Source organism: Stegostoma tigrinum, chromosome 45 (genome assembly GCF_030684315.1).
Source record: "Stegostoma tigrinum isolate sSteTig4 chromosome 45, sSteTig4.hap1, whole genome shotgun sequence".
Taxonomy (NCBI): Eukaryota; Metazoa; Chordata; class Chondrichthyes; order Orectolobiformes; family Stegostomatidae; genus Stegostoma; species Stegostoma tigrinum.
This window is the reverse complement of record NC_081398.1, coordinates 8,043,466-8,061,977: the sequence shown is the minus strand read 5'-3', so window position 1 is coordinate 8,061,977 and position 18,512 is coordinate 8,043,466. Positions and strand designations below refer to the sequence as shown.

The 18,512-nt window shown below is 47.8% G+C and overlaps 1 protein-coding gene across 1 annotated transcript in view; it reads right to left on the bottom strand.

Annotated features, from left to right (window-relative positions):
* The window catches only part of LOC125448615 (solute carrier family 12 member 9), a 33,778-nt gene extending 17,627 nt beyond the window's left edge, over positions 1-16,151 (bottom strand). The window contains 2 exon segments of the mRNA XM_048524021.2: positions 414-548; positions 15,737-16,151. Coding sequence (XP_048379978.2) covers positions 414-548; positions 15,737-15,953 — 352 coding nt within the window. The 5' untranslated portion in view covers positions 15,954-16,151.
* Between the last annotated feature and the right edge of the window lie 2,361 nt (positions 16,152-18,512).

Below are 18,512 nucleotides of genomic sequence, written 5' to 3'. Positions count from 1 at the left end.
TCTTGCCAATCGTCAAACTATTCCACGCTCGGGAAGATTTGGGAATCAGTAGATTGGTTTTACAGGTGAGGTTTAGCTAAGTTTGGAACAGATTGGCTTTTAAACTCGCTCCAGGACTGTCGGGGGAAATTGATGCTCCCCAGGCCCCGACTGTGGGTTGCCTTCTTATAGGCCTCAGGATGGCATCAGGGTTACCGACTGTCCAGCCCTGCCATGGAGGCTATGATTCAAAGCCAAAACTAACGAAAAAAGGGGACACCGAGCAGGTATTTATTTCGAAAAACAAAAAAAAAGGGTCTCAAAGACGCTGGCACATCCTGGTCAGAGAAGAGGGAGAAGCAGACAACCATGAGGGGGGGGGGGGGGGGGGGGGGGGGGGGTGGTCTGTCAGATGGGCACCTCCGAAAGGATACAGTAGGCACCCCCTCCCTTCACCGCACCGTTGGTGGAAATGGCACACACGGACAATACCGTCAGACTGATGATGACATAGGCCACCATGAGCATCAGCAGGGACTGAAGGAAGCCAGACTGCCCCACAACAAAACCTAAAAGAGGGTCAGGAGGGTTGGGTTGGGGGTGGGGGGGGGGCAGAGAGAAGGGGGGGCAGGGTGCAGTCAGGGAAGGGGAAAGTCAAAGACAAAAAAAAAGCACTTTAGTAACCTGGGGAATGACAACTGTTCTCAGCACGTGGTCTGGATTGTTCCAGCTCCCCCAACAAAAGCGAAAGCATTCCACATTAGCTTTCTGGCTAGTAAACAGCTTTATCTAGCCCCAGTGCCAGCCCTGTGCCCACCAGGGCTCTCCCCCAGTTTTATTCCAATACCCTCGTTAATTGATCTTGACCAACTGGGTCAATGGGCTGGAGAGGGGCAGACGGACCTCAAATTTGGAGAAATGACAGGTTTATATTTTGGGGGAAAAAACAAACAGGGCAAGACATTTACAACTAGAAAGTAGGGCCTTGGGCAGTTCTCTTTATTCGGTCATTTACAGGATGAGATGGGTCTCTGGCCAGGCCAGCATTTAGTGCCCAGACAACAGTTTAAGAGTCTACCACATTGCTGTGGGTCTGGAGTCACATGTAGGCCAGATGAGGTAAGGATGGCCGTTTCCTTCCCTTAAGGGTATTAGTGAACAGAGGTATTTAGGGGTCAGGTCCGTGGTTCTTGGACGTTTTCACCACAGGTAAACAGGGGTGTTAAGATGGTTTTTAGCACACTTGCCTTCATTGCTCAGATCTTAGAGTACAGGAGTTGGGACGTCATGTTGATGTTACACAAAACGTTGTTGAGGCCTCTTCTGGAGCCCTGTGTCCAGCTCTGGTTTCCCTGCTATCAGGAGATTATTATTAAACTGGAGAGGCGCAGGAGAGATTTGCTGGGAATGGAGGGTTATGTAGGAAAAGCTGGACTTTTTTCGTCAGCGTATAGGAGGTTGAGGGGTGACCTTAGAGTTATAAAATCACGAACAGCATAGATAAAGCTGAATGGCAGTCTTTCCCCTCGGCTGGGGGATTTCAATACTGGGGGGGGCATATTTTTAAAGTGTGGAGAAAGATTTAAAAAGAAAAAGATGACACGAGGCAACTTTTCACCCCCCCCCCCTCAAGAGTGGCTCGTGTGTGGAATGAGCTTCCAGAGAAAGTGGGAGATGTGGGTACAGTTATGTTTAAAAAGACATTTGGATAAGTTCACAAATAGGAATGATTTGTAGGCACATAGGCCAGGAGCAGGTAGGTGGGGCTAGTTTAACTCGGGATGATGGTTGGGCCGAAGGGTCTGTTTCTGTGCTGTGTGATGGTGACTCTGCCCCCACCAGGCTGCTGTAGGTAACAGCGCTGTGTGGCGTGTGGTCAGGGCACATTTAGAAAGCAGGACTGTCTGAGATGGCTGGGCTGGGCGAGGCAACAGCAAGCCATTGGGAAGGGCAGCGAACGTAACAGTGTAAGGAGTACGTTTACAGGAGAGGCTGGCTGGCTGAAGAGTCTCAGACACAGTCGAGCAAGGTTAACACTGCAATCAAAGTGGTCGCAGAAGTTTGTAGTCTTTCAGAAACAGCGACTGGATTTGGGGTCTATTGTTAATTTTAAACCTGAAGAGGGAAGAGATGTGGAACATGTCGGGTACACAGGATCGTTGGCTGGTCACTATTCAAGGAGGGAGTCTTAAACTCCTGGGACAGGTCTCCGCACAAGTCAAGAGGCCAATTCTACACACACACACCTTTTGGGGAACAGCCAGGAAGGAGGTTGGCACCCAGAACAGGATTTGCTTCTTTTCCACTGAAAGCATTTCAAAAGGCATCTATTACTGGCTGCATAAAACCAGTAGTGTCTCTGATCTGCCAGGAGTCTCAATGGGATAGCACAATGGGGGTGGAGGGCCTGAATGGCCTGCTCTCATGCCCACTCTAACCAAAAGGGGGTTGAAAACAGCCAGAAACTTGCCCTGTCAGCAGGAGCAGTGCCAACCCCAAAGTGATTTCAGCTGCAAAATTTAGTCCTTCCCCAGTCTGAAAAGGCAATTAAAAATGAGTGACTTCCTGCTGTTTAAAACAGACAAAAAAGGATCAAAAAAATGTTAGAGTGAAAGAAAGCTATTTACAGAAACAATCACAAAAGGACCACTCGCTATCATTCAGGTGCCAAAAGAGATTGTCTCAAAAGCCTTGCAAGATCTGCAGAACCTTCAAATGTTTAGCTAAATTATTAAAACAGGTTCTAAAATGGAGCACCATCAGCTCAGAGATTGAGGAGTTTTAAAAAAATGCGAGAGAGAGAGAGAGACACACACACACATCACAGCCCGAATCCCTGACCCTGATGTTGGGAGGCCATTGGTTCAAATCCCAAAGAAATTAAGTTTAAAGATAGAGAAAATTAAATTAGTTGTCAAGGACATTAAGTGATGATCAGTCGCACTGAAATCAGATCAGTCACCCCTCCACTTTTAAGATTGTTTTATTTAGCCTATTTCTCTAAATGTGCCATAATTCGGGAACGAGTGAGATTCGAACCAGTGCCTGCTGTTACACTTACTGCAGACAGAAAAAGGAGAGGGAGGGGAATTGCAGCTTCACAGAGGATGAGGAGTGGGCTGGTGTCCCTGTGGAAAGCTGGTGAGGGGTGTGGAAATTCTGTATTGTATCTGGGAGGCCACAGACTCTGAAACACACTCCCCCACAGCTTGTTACAACACAAGCTGCTTTCAGCACGGCCAGCCAACTTTCGCCTCTAATAGCGAAGGTTTTTCTTTTAAAAACACACCTCTCCTCCTTCCCAACCCCTGCCCCAATTAGGGGAGACCGAAACTACAGGTTTGAGAAGAGAAGTGAAAGACAGGCCTAAAGAGTCGACCTTTTCGCAGAGGGTGGTGCGTTTATAGGACGAGCTGGCACAACATTTAAAAAGGCATCTGGATGGGCACATGAACAGGATGGGTTAGCTGGGCAGCTGCAGCATGATGGTAGGAGCAGGGGTCCAACTCCCGTCGCCAGCTGGGTTACCATCAAGGACTTTCCTTCAGTTCCTCCCCTTGCTGGTGGCATGGTGACCCCCCCCAGGATAAACCCTCACCGGTCATCTCTCATGTTCTCTCTCTGCCCTATGGTCTGGCAAGACAATGGACAACTTTGCAATTGCTGATCAGACGGACTCTAAAGGTCCTGCGGTATAATGGTAAGGGCTCCAGTTTTGGGTGGAGGGCAGCCTGGCTCAAAATCCCAAACTAGTCAATTGAAAAACAGCTGGACAGTTGTGGTTGATATGTTACAGTCCCATCTAACAAAATAGAGGGGTGAGCTGTTGTTTGACGAATAAATAAAGGGTCAGTCACTTCCTGAATACAAAACTTTGCAGCCCCAGATTAGTCATTGAGACTTGACTCAGGTTTTACAGGGCTGTAAAAGGCCACTCCTGTTTAGCTTTGGATCAAACAGCTCAAAGAACACAGACCTAGGAGTAATTGTTTGAAGTTTGCATAGGCAGCGTTTCCCACAATTGCCTTCATTGCTCAGGCTTCTCATTGTCGGAGTTGGGGACGTCATGCAGAGGTGTTATAGGACGTCACTGAGGCCTCTTCTGGGAGTACCGGGTGCAGTCCTGGTCACCCTGTTATGGAAAGGTGTTATTAAGCTGGAGAGAGGGCTCAGAAGAGATTTACCAGAAATGGAGGGTTTGAGTTATGAAGAGGGGCTGAGACTTTTCTCACTGGAGTGTAGGAGGTTGAGGGGTATAGAGGTTTATAAAACCATGAAGGAGCACAGATAAAGTGAATGACAAAAGGTGTTTCACCCCCACAGTGTTCAAAATTAGGGGGCTTTTTTTTAAAAGGTGCAAGATGACCAAAGACATGAGGGAAATTCTTTTAAAAAAGAATGCAGAGTGGTTTGTGCGTGGAATGAAATGCCAGAGGAAGTGGTGTGGGCAGGTACAGATATAGGAAAGATTTGGAGGGATAGGTGCCAGGAGCAGGCAGGACTAATTTAGTTGGGGATTATGGTCAGCATGAACTGCTTGGACTGAAGGGTCTGTTTCCATGCTGTATGACTAGGAGTGATTAAGGCCTGGTGATCTTGCTACTTCCAGGAAGTGAGGATTTAATTGTTCTAACATTTAATACCTTCCTCAGCCTACCAGCTTCTGTACTTTATAGAACCCTCTTTCTGCACGCTCCCCCCCCAACCCCCAAACAAAAATCCACCACTACTGACTGAAACAGTCAGCAACTTCAGGTGTTACCTACAATAAACTTGAAGACATAGGAGCGGATGTAGGGCATTTGGCCCATCGGGTCCGTCCCTGCCCGTCAGGAGCTGTTTTAAAAGGGAACCTAAAAACTGCTGGAAGAGAGAGCGAGCGCGAAAAAAGAGAGAGAGAGAGAGAGAGAGAGAGAGAAAATCAGGCCAGAAACAGTCAGGGTTTCAGGTCCAGTGATTCCAATTGATGTGCTTTCCACCTCAGAGGGCAACTAGGGGTGGGCAAGAAATACTGGGCCGAGCCAGCAACACCCACATACCGCAAGTGATTAGAAATGAAAGCTTCCTGATTGAACACTGAACAGTACAGCACAGGAACAGGCCCTTCGGCCCACCATATCGGCACCAACCCGTTCTGAACTAACCCCGTTTGTCTGCATCCTTCAGTGCCCCAACAACTTGCATTGATACAGTATTACCTCGTTCTCAGTCCCCCATAGCCCAAGGTGAGCTGGTAATTCACCATTTCCTGGTCACACCGTTACTGTCTCAATACAGGGGAAGCTAACCTGCATTTAACTAGCACCCAACCACAAGAGCTGTACGACTGATTCAGTACTCGTAAACGAAAGTACTCTACTGTTGTCATAGAGGAAACTTTGCAGAGAGCTCTCTACACAAGCTCCCACTAAACAGCCATGTACAGTTGTTGCCAAAACTGTTCTCTTTGCAAGATCAGGCAGGGGTGGGGGAAAAGGGGTTTACAATACTGGGCCAGGACACCCGACTCAAGTGCTGTCTGTAGGATCTTTTCCACCTCAGTTTAAAAATTTCACCTCACTATCAGGTTCTGGGAGCATCAAAACAGGATTCAAGCCTCCAGGACAGAGGCTTGAAATGACAGCTTTCTGACCCCAAGGGCAAGCACATAAGTTGCTAATCAGAGTCAGGTCAGCAAGAGACAGGACAGACACCTCTCTCTCTCTCTCTCTCAAAAAAAGTGGCCTGCAGCTGACAGCTGCGTTGGGAACAAGTGAGGAATGTGTCATTGTACAATGTCAAATATTTGCTCTCATTTGTCATATTGGATTCTCAAGTAACAGCCTCTGGTACTTGAGGGCGGTTCATTGCTGTCAATTCTCCTCCCGTACTTTTTAAAACGCAGGTTGACCAACACCAGAAGAGGCTACAGGCTTAACGACAGAGGAAACATCGCTTCCACAAGTGGGGTTTGCTTTATTGAAGCTAGAGTTTAATTATGCAAGATTGCAAATGATGTTAATTGTGCCCAAAGTTAGTCATCAGAAACTGGTGATGTCACATCCGTCTCTAATGCGGCTTCAGGCAAGATTGACTCCTTCACCACCCAGACTGGTCCGCATCAGGCTGCTGATCTATTGTCAACATTAACACTGTCACAGGAATTACACTGCGCAACACCTGTGCCAGTGGTCCCAGTGGGGAATGTGACAGTACCGCAGCTTTTAGGAGGAGTGTTTTGTGCCGAGTTTGTTGAAGAGAGGTTTTAAAGACAGAGGTCTGAGCTATCTATTTGAATGCACTAAAGTAAGCAACTTGAGGCACCTTGGAGTCTCTCTCTCCCCCCCCCCCCCCCCCCCAACCCCCAAATAAAATGTGAGAACAATAGCAGCTGCCTGATTGGGTGCAGACAAGTTCCAGCAGGATTTTGAGTTTTAAATGTTTCAGTAGCAGTTCCTGGGGTCTTAAAGCGGAGTTTGGAGGCTGCAGTACATCCCTCCCTGCACGTGTCACTCCCTCCTCCTGGGCTGGAGAACTGCCTGAGAGACTAGTTTACCAAATTTGCCTTTGCAAAAGGTATATTCATGGGACTCTATTGGAAAAAGGTCACTGTTTGGAAGTTAAATAAATTTAAGTTTTTCCAATAGAGTTAAGAAAGAAGTTGAAGTAACTTTTGAATTTTAACTATAGGGTACGAATAAAGTGCGCTTCACTTCAAGCCTGGTAGTTAGACCAAATCCAATTGCATCGCCTTTAAAATTAAAGTTCGGGCCTAGGCTCTGTTCTGAATTTGTTTTTGGGGGTTGAGAGCACCATTGGCCAGACCATAGTAGGAAGGAAGATAGATTAGCCAAATGAAGGAGTTTCACAAACACACTAACTACACGAAAACCACATCCACCTCGACTGATAACAGCTCAAACCGTTTGACCGTGACCACGGCTCGTGGCTCAAGGAGGGTATCACCGGCTCCTCGGGGGACAGAGGCCTGGACACTGGCCATATCTGCTGATGCCCTACTGTAATACCAAAGGCACTGCTGCTAAACTGATGCCCCAGTTGCCTGTCTAGGGGGATGCAAACGATTTAAGGACAAAGACCCGTGAGGGGCTGTGGTACAGGTTCAGCTAGCATCTCGTTAAAATTTCAACATTTAAACAAAAAAAAAGAAAACACATTAACTTGCTTTTTAATCATGGTGGGAGCTTACTGTAGACAAGCTGGTCACAGTTTCCTGGCAGACAGTGACTACACTTTTTTTTGAATTTTTTTTCTAAATAAAGGGGCTGTAAAAACACGAGATATTACATTGAGAAGCATTTTGGAAAAGAATGTCTGGATCTTTAGGTCCAGGGAAAGATGGACTCAGTGCATGAGCAGGCCACTTGGCTTATCAAACCCACACTGACCCTCTTAAAGAGCACCCCCACTTTTCCACCACCTACCCCCCCCCTCCCCCCCTCTCCCTCCCCCCCTCCCCACCACCCCCGCCCTCCCCAATGGCTAACCCAGCAAGCCTGCACATTCCTGGGCACTATGGGGCAATTTAGCACAGCCAATCCACCCTGAGCTGTGCATCTTTGGGAGGAAACGGGAGCACCTGGAAGAAACCCACACAGACACGGGAGAACGTGCAAACTCCACAAAGAGTCACCCCAGAGGATAGAATCAAACCCAAGTCCGTGGCACTGTGAGGCAGCAGTGCTAGCCACTGAGCCGCCCCTATTGAGGGGAGTCATTCTGTGCTCCTTAGTTACACACCCACTGATCAGAAAGAAGCATATCCCTCTGTTGCGGAGTGTTTTGGGAGAGGATGATGATCAGTTTTGACCTTTTCAGTTGACCCCCAGCTCCTGCTATCGCACACCTCCCAGAATTCCAAGCCAGGAGCACACAGCACAAAGTGTAAATATCACTGGCAGAAGGTCAATTTGGAAAAAAACTTGAATGCAGAAAGAGTTGATGTAATTTAGACAGATCTGAGCAAGCAATCTCTTTCTCAACAAGCTCAGAAATCCCAATGCCCTTCACTGAAGGCAGAGAGACAGAGAGCCATCAACTCAACCCCAGCATTCCAGAGCTCTGGAAACATTCCAGAAACAGCACCAAATCCCAGAATTAGACAAGGGGTGAGGGGCTGAGTGGCTACTAACTCTCATCTTGCACCCCTACTTTCCCCAAGCTTGGGTTAGGGTCAAAGTGCCCTTGCCTTCTGAAGGGTGTGCCATTAGATAAATCTCAGTAATGCCCATGGCCACCACCTTCTGGGGCAATTAGAGATGGACAATAAGTGTCTAAATCTCTGAACGAACAGTTTGATTGGGGGGGGGGGGGGGGAGACACGGAGAGAACCATACCTAATCCACAGACACTGCACACCTTTCAAAAGCTCTCAGGATGAGGTGGCGTTGCTGGTTGGGTCAACATTTATTGAGTATCCCTAATTGCCCTCTGAGAATCTGTCCAGCCCCCTTAGGATCAGGGTAACATTGCTGGAAAGGGAACTGCAGTGACAGCGAAGGAACAACAACATTTTTTCCAAGTCACGATGGGGAGGGAGCTCAGGGGAGAACTTGCAGGAGGCGGTGTTCCCATGTATCTGCTGCCCTCGTCCTCCAGGATGGAGGTGGGCATGGGTTCAGAAGGTGCCGTTTAAGGATCTTTGGTGAATTCCTGCCGTCTATCTTGTAGGTAGTACACACTGCTGCTACTGAATGGACTTGGGAGAAACCTTGTAAAATGAATTAGAAAAATAGCACATGGGGCAGCAGGGAATCAAGGCAGCTAATGGAATGTTGGTCCTTGTTTCAAGGGAGTTGGTGAGAAAGAGTAAGGAAGTCTTACTGTGACTGTACAAGGTGCTGGCGAGACCACATCTAGAGTACTGAGAGCAGTTTTGGTCCCCTTATTTATGGAAAGATATTGTTTCAAAAGGAGGCTGCTCAGAGAAGGCTCAATAGGATGATCCCCGGGATGGAGGGATTGTCTTCGATAAAGGCTAGACAGGTTGGTGCTCTACTCACTGGAGTTAGAAGAACGAGAGGGGATCTCATTGGATTCCTAAGGGGCTGGACCAGGTCAATACCTCCCCTCATGGGAGAGTCAGGCATCAGAGGGCACAGTCTCAGAATAAAGGGGTGCCAATTTTAGACGGGGGGGGGGGGAAGAGGAGGAGGAGGAATTTCTTGAGGATTGAGTGTCTTTGGATCTCCTTTCCACAAAGGGCTGTGGGGGCAGCATGCTTTCGCAAGGCAGAGAGATACTTGTTAAGCTAAGGAATTAAGGGTTACAAGGAAAGGGTAGGAGAGTGGATGCGAGGACTGACAGATCAGCCACGACCCTATAAAATGGTGGGGCAGGCTCAAGGGACCACGAGATAAAGTGTGGAGCTGGACAAACACAGCAGGCCAAGCAGCATCTGTGTTCATCCAGCCCCACACTGTTACCTTGGAATCTCCAGCATCTGCAGTTCCCATTATCTCTCAAGGGGCCACGTGGCCTGCTCCTGTTTCTCATCTTAACTTCACCCATCTTGTTGGAGCGGTGCTCATCCAGGCAAGTGGGGAGTATTCTGCGTGTGCCAGAGTCAGGCCACCAGACAGACAGAAAACCCTTCCCTCAGCAGCTTCTCCACTCTCGTCTTTTGCTCGAGGTGGGGGTCATGCTGTTGGGACGTGTCAAGGTTTAAGTTCGAATCCTAGTCCAGAAAACCGAGCCCAAAAATTGAGGTGAGCACTCCCAGCAGCCCTTGAATTGAGCAGCTAAGAATCCATACCAACGCTGTAGGCCTGGAAGTATAAGAACATAGCAGCGCAGGAACAGGCCCTTCGGCCCTCCGAGCCAGTGCTGCCACATTTATGCTCTTCCATACTGTCTTCTATTCCCTTCCTACTCAGGTACTCATCCAGGTGCCTCAAATACAGACCATTCTATAGGTCAGACAGTCCTCACATCCACTTTCCTACCCTATAACCTTTAATTCCACAACTTATCAAATTCATCCACTTCCACCGCCTCCACTTGCAGTGTATTCCAGGCACAACTGCCTCTTTTGTGTCAGGTGGGGGAAGAGAAAACAACTTACCACACATCTGAAAACTTCCCCAGCCCCTACCTTGCACCCATGTCCCCTAGCAACTGACCCCTCCCCACCGGGGGAAAGCCTCATTACTTCCTGCTCTATTCTGTGCCGCTCAGAAATCGATTTCTATCAGATTGCCCCCTTAACCGTGTGCATTGAGAAAACAAGCCCTGTCTATCCAACTTTTCTTCATAGCTAAATGCACCCCCACCTCACCCCCCCCAGCCCAGACCAAACAACATCCTGGTAAACCTGGGTTTACCAGCCCTGTGACATGATCACATGGCCACCATATCCTACACGGTCTCCTGTAGACCTGTATTAAGTAGAAACCTTGGCTACAGTTACACAGGTCTCTTATCTCGTTGAGAAAGAGATTGGCATTCACACTGATCCTGACAGCTCTCCCCTCAATCTATTTATTATCCTCACATTCTGGCCCTTTAAAATGGCAAGGTTGACCGACATGGAATTAAAAGCCCAATTGAGCCAATTCATACCAGGTCACGAGGCAAAGTACGAGGAAGGGTCACTCTACCCAAACATGAACTGATTTCTTGACTCAGTCTTCATCCACCATCCCTTTCCACATCCACTCCCCACCAGGAGGGAGTTAGGGATCTCCGCTTCTTCCTTGAGCAAAGGCCTGAACCATCCCCACCACCACCTTCCTCCACTTGGCTCAGCTTGTCCTCACCCTCAACAACTTCTCTTTCAACTCCTCTCATTTTAAGGTAGGAGGGGTTGCCATGGATACCCACATAGGCCCTAGTTACACTGGTCTCTTCAGAGGGTATGGGAACATTACTTATTCTAGTCCTATTCTGGCCCCCACCCACAACTTTCTCCAACACAATGATATCATCGGCGCTGCTTCCCTCTCTCATCTAGAATTGAGAAACTTGAATTTTGGCTCCAATTTCCACCTGGTCTATCTCTGACTCCTCTCCAAGATTTCTGGGGATAGACTGGCCACTCATATCCATTACAAAACACACCTACTCCCACAGCTACCTAGACTATACATCCTCACACCCCACTTCTTGTAAAAAGACTCCATCCCATTCTCTCAGTTCCTCCGTCTCTGTCGCATATGTTCAGATGAGGCCAACTTCAAGGGAGCCTCCGAAATGTCCACTTTCTTCAAGTGAAGATTCCCCAAATCCGTTGTGAACAGGGCCCTCAACGAGGTCGGATCCATCTCCTGCACTTCGCCCTCACACTAGCGTCCCCTTTATCCACACAGACGATCCCACCAGCATCCACATCCAGAGATCATCAGTTGCCATTTCCACCACCAGACATATTCCCCTCCCCTCCCTTGTCCGCCTTCTGCAGGGACCGTTCCCTCTGGGATACCCTGGTCCACACTTCCTTCAACCCCAATACCTCCCCACAGCCCTGCGGCACCTTCCCCTGTAACCAGCGAATATGTAACACCTGCCCATTTACCTCCTCCCTCCCCAGTATCCAAGGGCCCAAACATACCTTCCACGTGAAGCAACACTTCACCTGCACTTCCCAGAATCCAGTTTACTGCATTTGCTGCTCACAATGTGGCCTCCTCTACAATGGGGAAACGAAGCATAGACTTGGCGACTGCTTTGCAGAACATCTACGTTCTGTTCACAAAAAGACCCTGAGCTACCTGTTGCCTGCCACTTTAATGCACCACCCTGCTCCCTGGCCAATATCTCTGTCTCTGGCTTGCTACAGTGTTCCTGTGAAGCGCAACACAAGCTGGAGGAACAACACCTCATTTTCTGCTCGGGGACCCTACAGCCCTCCAGACTCAATATTGAGTTCAATAATTTTACAGCCTAAACTCTCCCATGTCCCAGCCCCCCCACCCCACACACCAGGCCTTGTTACCACAGCCTGCCATTACACAGCCCCTGTTGTTAGTCACTAACAGTCCCCATTAGCAACTATTCACTCTTCCAGCCTGATCGTTAGCAACTCCTTTGTCAGTCCAACTGTCTTTCTCTCGCTTTGGGCTCTATCCTATATTTACTCCCTACCCCACCCACATCCTTATTTTATGCATATAAACTGACGTTTTCCCAGCCACCATCAGTTCTGAGGAAGGGTCACTGGACCCGAAATGTTAACTCTGTTTTCTCCTTCACAGATGCTGCCAGACCTGCTGAGCTTTTCCAGCAACTTTGGTTTAGTTTCCAATTTCTGGGGTCCACATTTCTTCCAGTTTTCATAACAGGCCATGACTGCCCAAAACAAAAATAAAAAAAGACTTTTCCAGACACTGATGGGTCTGTTTTCATTAGTTATTCTAAAGCCACTTTCTCTGGCTAATAAGCCTCAGATAGAGGAAACAAAGTCAAACTATCAAAAATCAAAATCATTTCAAGCTCCTTGATTAAATCTCCTCGCAGCATTCACTGCCCCAAGAGTTGAAGCTGTACAGCATAGAAACAGACCCTTTGGCCCAACTCACCCATGCCAACCAGATGTTCCAAGTTAATCCAGTCCCATTTGCCAATATTTGGCCCACATCCATCTAAACCCATCCTACTCATGGTCCCACCCAGATACCTTTTAAATGCTGTAACTGTACCAGCCCCCACCACTTCCTCTGGCAGCTCATTTCATACACGCACCACCGTCTGAAAAAGAAGTTGCCCCTCAGGTCCCTTTTAAATCTTTCCCCTCCCACCTTAATCTGTCTAGTTTGGACTCAACCTACCCTGGGGCGAAGAGACTGTGGCCATTCATTCTATCCATGCCCCAAATAATTTTAAAAGCCTCTATAAAAGGTCCCCCCCTCAGCCTCTGACACTAGCAAAGATAGCCCCAGTCTACTCAGCCTCTCGCTGTAGCTCAAAGCCTCCAACCCTGGCAACATCTTTGTAAATCTTTTGTGAAGCTTGAAGTTTCACATCATCTTTCCCATCGCAGGGAGGCCAAAACTGAATGCAGTACTCCAAACAAGAAATGGCCTCAGCCTCCTGTACAACAGCAATGTGTCATCCCAACTCCTACACCCAATGCACTGGCCAGTGACCGCAAGTGTGCCAAACGCCTTCCGAGAACAGACCCTAGCTTTACCGAACATCACTGGGACCATTGCAGTGTCTCGTGCTCTGCATTCAGATGGGGACTGCCAGGCAGCAAACACAATGCAGCTTTGTGCCAGGGAGACAGACAGAGAGAGAGGGAGCGTTAAGGAAAGTGGTTTCTTCAATCCCACACACACCATCCTCTGGCTACTGACTCTTTGCAGCAGGCAGTATTTGGAACACAGTTAAAACATCCAACTTTGTCCCTTAACCATTGCAAAAAAAATTATTAAAAAAGCCAAATGAGCAGCACCAAGTGTTGCCAGGGATAAAGGATGGAAAAAGGACCGAGTCAGTGTAACAGTTACCAGAGAGCACCCCAATGGCCCACGACCCAAGCAGGTTACTCAGTTGTTACAGAGGGCAGTTATTATTTGCTGTGGGTCTGGAGTCAGATGGGCCAGACCAGGTAAGAATGACCAATTTCCCCTCCTCTCCCAGAAGGACCCAGGTGGGTTTCCACTCCCCCTCCCTGCCGCAACTCTACATGGCCTTGTCCCAAGTAAGATTTTAACATGTCCCCAGTGCCATTGCCATTCCCCACCGACCCAACCTCTTTAGATAAATGCTAGAAATGCGACTGGGCCTCTTGGCCTGTTGAGATTGTACCAGCCCCCACAACTTCCTCTGGCAGCTCATTCCATACATGCACCACCCTCTGAAAAAAAGTTGCCCCTCAGGTCCCTTTTAAATCTTTCTTAATCTGTCTCCTTTGGACTCCCCCTATATCCTGGGGCAAAGAGACCATGGCCATTCATTCTATTCATGCCCCAAGTGATTTTATAAGCCTCTATAAGGTCACCCCCTATAAGGTCACACTATTGTACCTGACCCTCAGGTTTCAGCAAGTTATCCTGGACATTGGTGGAGCATCCGCAGATTTCTCAGGGTGGGAATTCAAAGTTTTACCCAACCTCCAAGGGAAGACTTTTCTCATCTCAATGACCAGCCCCTCATCTTAACACTTGTCCCTTTCTGCCCATTCTCCCTGGCAGAGTCTACAGATTGGACATGTTGGCTATTGATCTAGCGAGCAGGCATGTCACCCAGGACCTGGGGGTTGGGGCGAGGGGTGGGGGGGGGGGGGGGGGGGGGGGGGGGCGGTAAGTGGGACATTTGGACAGAAGTTTAGGAACCATGCTGGGGAGGGGCTTCCTAACAAAGTAACCAGGCACTGTCAGTTCAAGTGGTCAGCTTTCAGATCAAAACCGCACCACATACCAGGTCTCAAAAACAAAAAGAAAATGGACAGAGTAACAGCTTTCAGAGCTTTTTGTTAATCAAGTATGGATATTATTAAATTAAAGGGATTCAGGAAAGATTGAGGATGTTGTTGGAGATGGAGGTTTTAAAGTTTTAAAACAAGCTGGGACCGTTTTCACTGGAGCACAGGAGATTGAGGGCTGATCTTTTAGACATTTATGAGGTCATGTTAGGCATAAGTGAGTGGCAGGTGTCTTTACCCTGGTGTGGGGTATTTCAAGACCAGGGGGCATATTTTTAAAGGTGAGAGGAAAAAGATTAAGGGCATAAGGAGCAACTTTTTTTGAAAGACAACAGTGGACTGAACTTCCAGAGGAAACAGTGGACGCAGGTTCAGTTACAACATTCAAAAAGGCATCTGGGTAGGCGCACAAATAGGAAATGTTGAGAGAGATATGGGCCAAGCACAGGCTATGGGACTAGTTTAGTTTGAGATAACAGACTGGTCGGGCTGAGCGGTCTGTTTCCAGCTGAATGACTAGCTCAGTGAGATTAGCAGCAAATAATAGTGTGCCTTTATATTTAGCACAGTTTAAAAAAGACATCTAAAAACAAAAGATTAGAAGTGAAACAGAGCTGGAAATACTCAGGTCAGGCAGCGTCAGAAGAGAGAACACACTAACATCATAGCCATTTCCAGCAGCTTGCACAGTAGGAAGGATTTTTAAAAACACAGAACTGAAGTCAGTGGTGAAAGAGACACATGGAAAGCAAGAGGAACACAGAGAATCTAATGGAAATGAGAGGTTACAGAAACAGGTAACTAGAAAAACTGCAGTTTAACTTCAGAAAGGTCACTGGATTCAAAACATTAACTGTTTCTCTCCCATCTGACACCAGAGAAGTGTCTCCAGCAATTTCATGGTTTCAAAACTGCAGAGGTCTTTCCTGGAAAAACAGAAGCTTAACATCGCACAGACCACTCCCCTCCCAACCTTTTCCAACAAAGTGTGGGGAGGAGGGGGAAGGAGGAGAAAAATAGAACAGTGCAGTGGTTTGCATAAGACTACAAACAGAAAGCGTAAGTTACCATGAGGTGGGTTATTGGCAGAGGGCAGCTCTAACCCTATAATCCCCTAGAACTCCAGGAATATACCCAATGCAGCAAAAGAGGTGAGAGAAAGGTCACTAGAATAAACAGAGACCACACTGCAGCAGCTTCCATTACAAAGTACAGACCTTGCATTCTTTAACAAAAAGAAAATGCTATGCTTAAAAAAACAACAGGTTTTGAAATATAATTTTTTTTAAAAAGTCAACGTTTAAAAAAAAGACAAAACATTGCAGGGAGGGTAGAGACGAGGAGTCAGACAAAGGTGAAGGGAGGTCAGGGTGAATGTGAAAAGGCAGTATTTACCCACTCGCATGAAGATCACGATGCTGAACATGGAGAGGACGGTGGGGACCACCACCCCGAAGAAAGTAGACAGCTTCCTGGGGTCATCGGGCTGGGAACCGGTGCTGGAGACGGCCACTTCGTCTTCCTGCGGGCCCCCACCCCCGCAGCTCTCGGCAAAGCCACCGGCCACATTATAGAGCCGGTAGTTGAGAAGGGGAGAGGTCTCACTGGACATGTTGTGTGTGTGTGATAGAGAGATAGAGACAGGAGAGGGATTCCTCACTCGCTCCAGAAATTGCAACAACGTAACGAAGCAGTTTCACCGCGTGTCCATTTCAAAGGAGCCGCAAACGGATACAATACAATCAGCTGATCCCAGTATCACTACCAGGGCCACATCTCCGTCTCTCTCCCTGCATCTAAACCTGCAATTTAGGATGACAACCCATGTGACTCCCCTCTCGCTGTGATTGGTCCCTTTTTTTCTGGTTAACTCCCCATCGCAAAAGCTCATTTGCTCATCCCCATTGGGACCACGCCCTGCCCCACCTCTTCCCATCCTCATTCACACCGGGTGGGTTTGGCCCTTATTCCACTGTCTCTTTCCCATTTCCCTCACACCCCCACTTTCTTCTGACCTCTGCCCTCTGCCCGTGTGCCTCTATCGGGCACTCCTGGCCTCTTTGTACCCGACACGGTGCTGTAAGGGGCAACTTGTAAACTTTTCACTAAAAAGCTAATTGTAATTTTGATGTTTGGGGTGAGAGCGCAGGACGAGGACTTTCGGCCCATCGTGTCTTCAGCTGCCGCCACCCCAGCATTTCATCTGATGAAGGGGCAGCGCTAGGAAAGCTTGTGATTTCAAATAAACCTGTTGGGTTGTAACCTGGTGCTATGTGATTTCTTACTTTGTCCGCCCCAGTCCAACACCAGGACCCCCTCCCCCCAAACAGCAATTCCCCTACTTACCCACTCTTACACCCCCACCCCAGTACTTCTTCTTCCTTCTCACATGATGATCCAATCCCCTCTTCACCCTGCCTCTAGAGGTTTATAAAATCATGAGGGGCATGGAGAGGGTGAATAGCCAAGGTCTATCCCCCCAGGGTAGGGGAGTCCAATACTAGAGGGGCATAGCTTTAGGAGAAATATTTCATAGGGATTTAAGGAGCAACTATTTCACACAGTGGGTGGTGCGTGCGTGGAATGAGCTGCCAGAGGAGGTGGTGGGGGCTGGTACAGTTACAGCATTAAAAAGGTATTCGGATAAGTATATGAATAAGAAATGTTTGGAAGGATATGGGTCAAATGTAGGCAAATGGGACTAAATTAGTTTGGGGAACTTGGTCAGTGCGGACAAGTTGGGCTGAAGGATCTGCTTCCACGATGTATGACTCTGTGACTCACTGAATGGTGGAGTGGACCGAACTGGCCAAATGGACTAATTCTGATCTCATGTCTTGTTGTCATTGTTCCGTACACATCGAACCTCGGTCTGAGTACAAACATTTCTCCTCACATCACCACTGCTGCTTTCCAAAATGATCTTCAATCAGTCCCCTCTGACTCTTGATCTTTCCTCTCATGGGAACAGTTTTTCCACATTTCTTTTGTCCCGACCCTTCAGGGTTTGTAACACTTGGGCCAAATCCCCTCCCGAACGTCCCCAAGGAGAACTGTCCCGAATTCTCCATGTCTCTGGAGTTGAGTTGGAGACTCTTATGATATTCAAGCCCTCACTGGCATTGCAGTACCTCTTATGGAAGATGGGGGGTTAGTGTAGTCAGGTGTTTGTTGACTAGCACGGAGATTCTGGGCTTGAACTGCTGTGAAGTCCCTCATCCCCACAGCCATTCTGCTGAACCTTTTCTGCCCTGTCTCCACGACTTCCCTAAAGTATATTGTCCAGAGCTGAAGACACTAACCCAGTCCAGGCCTCGATATAAGGACCCCTCCAGAGAGACTGGGATGAAATAAACAACACACAATGCTATCCCCCTTGTGCGATCATGCAGTGGTGGAGATTTAGTAGTGCTGGCTTGCTGAGACAAGAAATTTGTTTGTATCTCACCTGTCACACTCGCAGGATATCCCTTTTGTAGCCACTGAAGGGTTTTCAAAGTGTTACTATCTTCTAAAAGAGGCAACCTGCACCCAATTTGTACAGAGTATGCTCCCATTAAAGGGAAAGTGAGAATGACCCGAGAATGTTTTGTTTTTATCGATCTTAATTGACCACTGAAGAACAGCGAGATATCCCCTACACCACCACCATTTCCAAAGCTCTACCCTGGATTTGATATTTTAAAAAAATTTAATCTTGTCACATCTACCATGATACAGTGAAAGGTTTTGCTTTACATGTGCGATGATGACGAAGTTATTTTGTCCTGGTTTAGTTTAGAGACAGATTGGGTGTCAGGCAATGAGCAGTCTACGAGAAGATAAACAGCTTGTGAAGTCTTTGGAGTTTTTTTAAAGTTGGAAGTAGCCTGATTAGGTGGGGTCAAGCTCTCACAGATCCAGTATTTTTAATTTTAGTTTTTTCAGCAGCAGCTGCTTTCGGAGTCTGGAAGAAGTGGAAGTTATTTCTCCGGCTCTCGATTACAGCTGAAAGCTGGGGGCTGTCTTCCTAGGCTGCTGGACTGCATGTGAGACAAGATCTGTTTTCTGAGTTTGCCAAAGGATGTGTTCATGGGCTGTTAATATATTGAAACCGCTAATTAGTAATAGTTACTGCATCTATTATTCTGTTACATTTTCCAATAGTTCCTCTTTCTTTTGTTGTATTTTA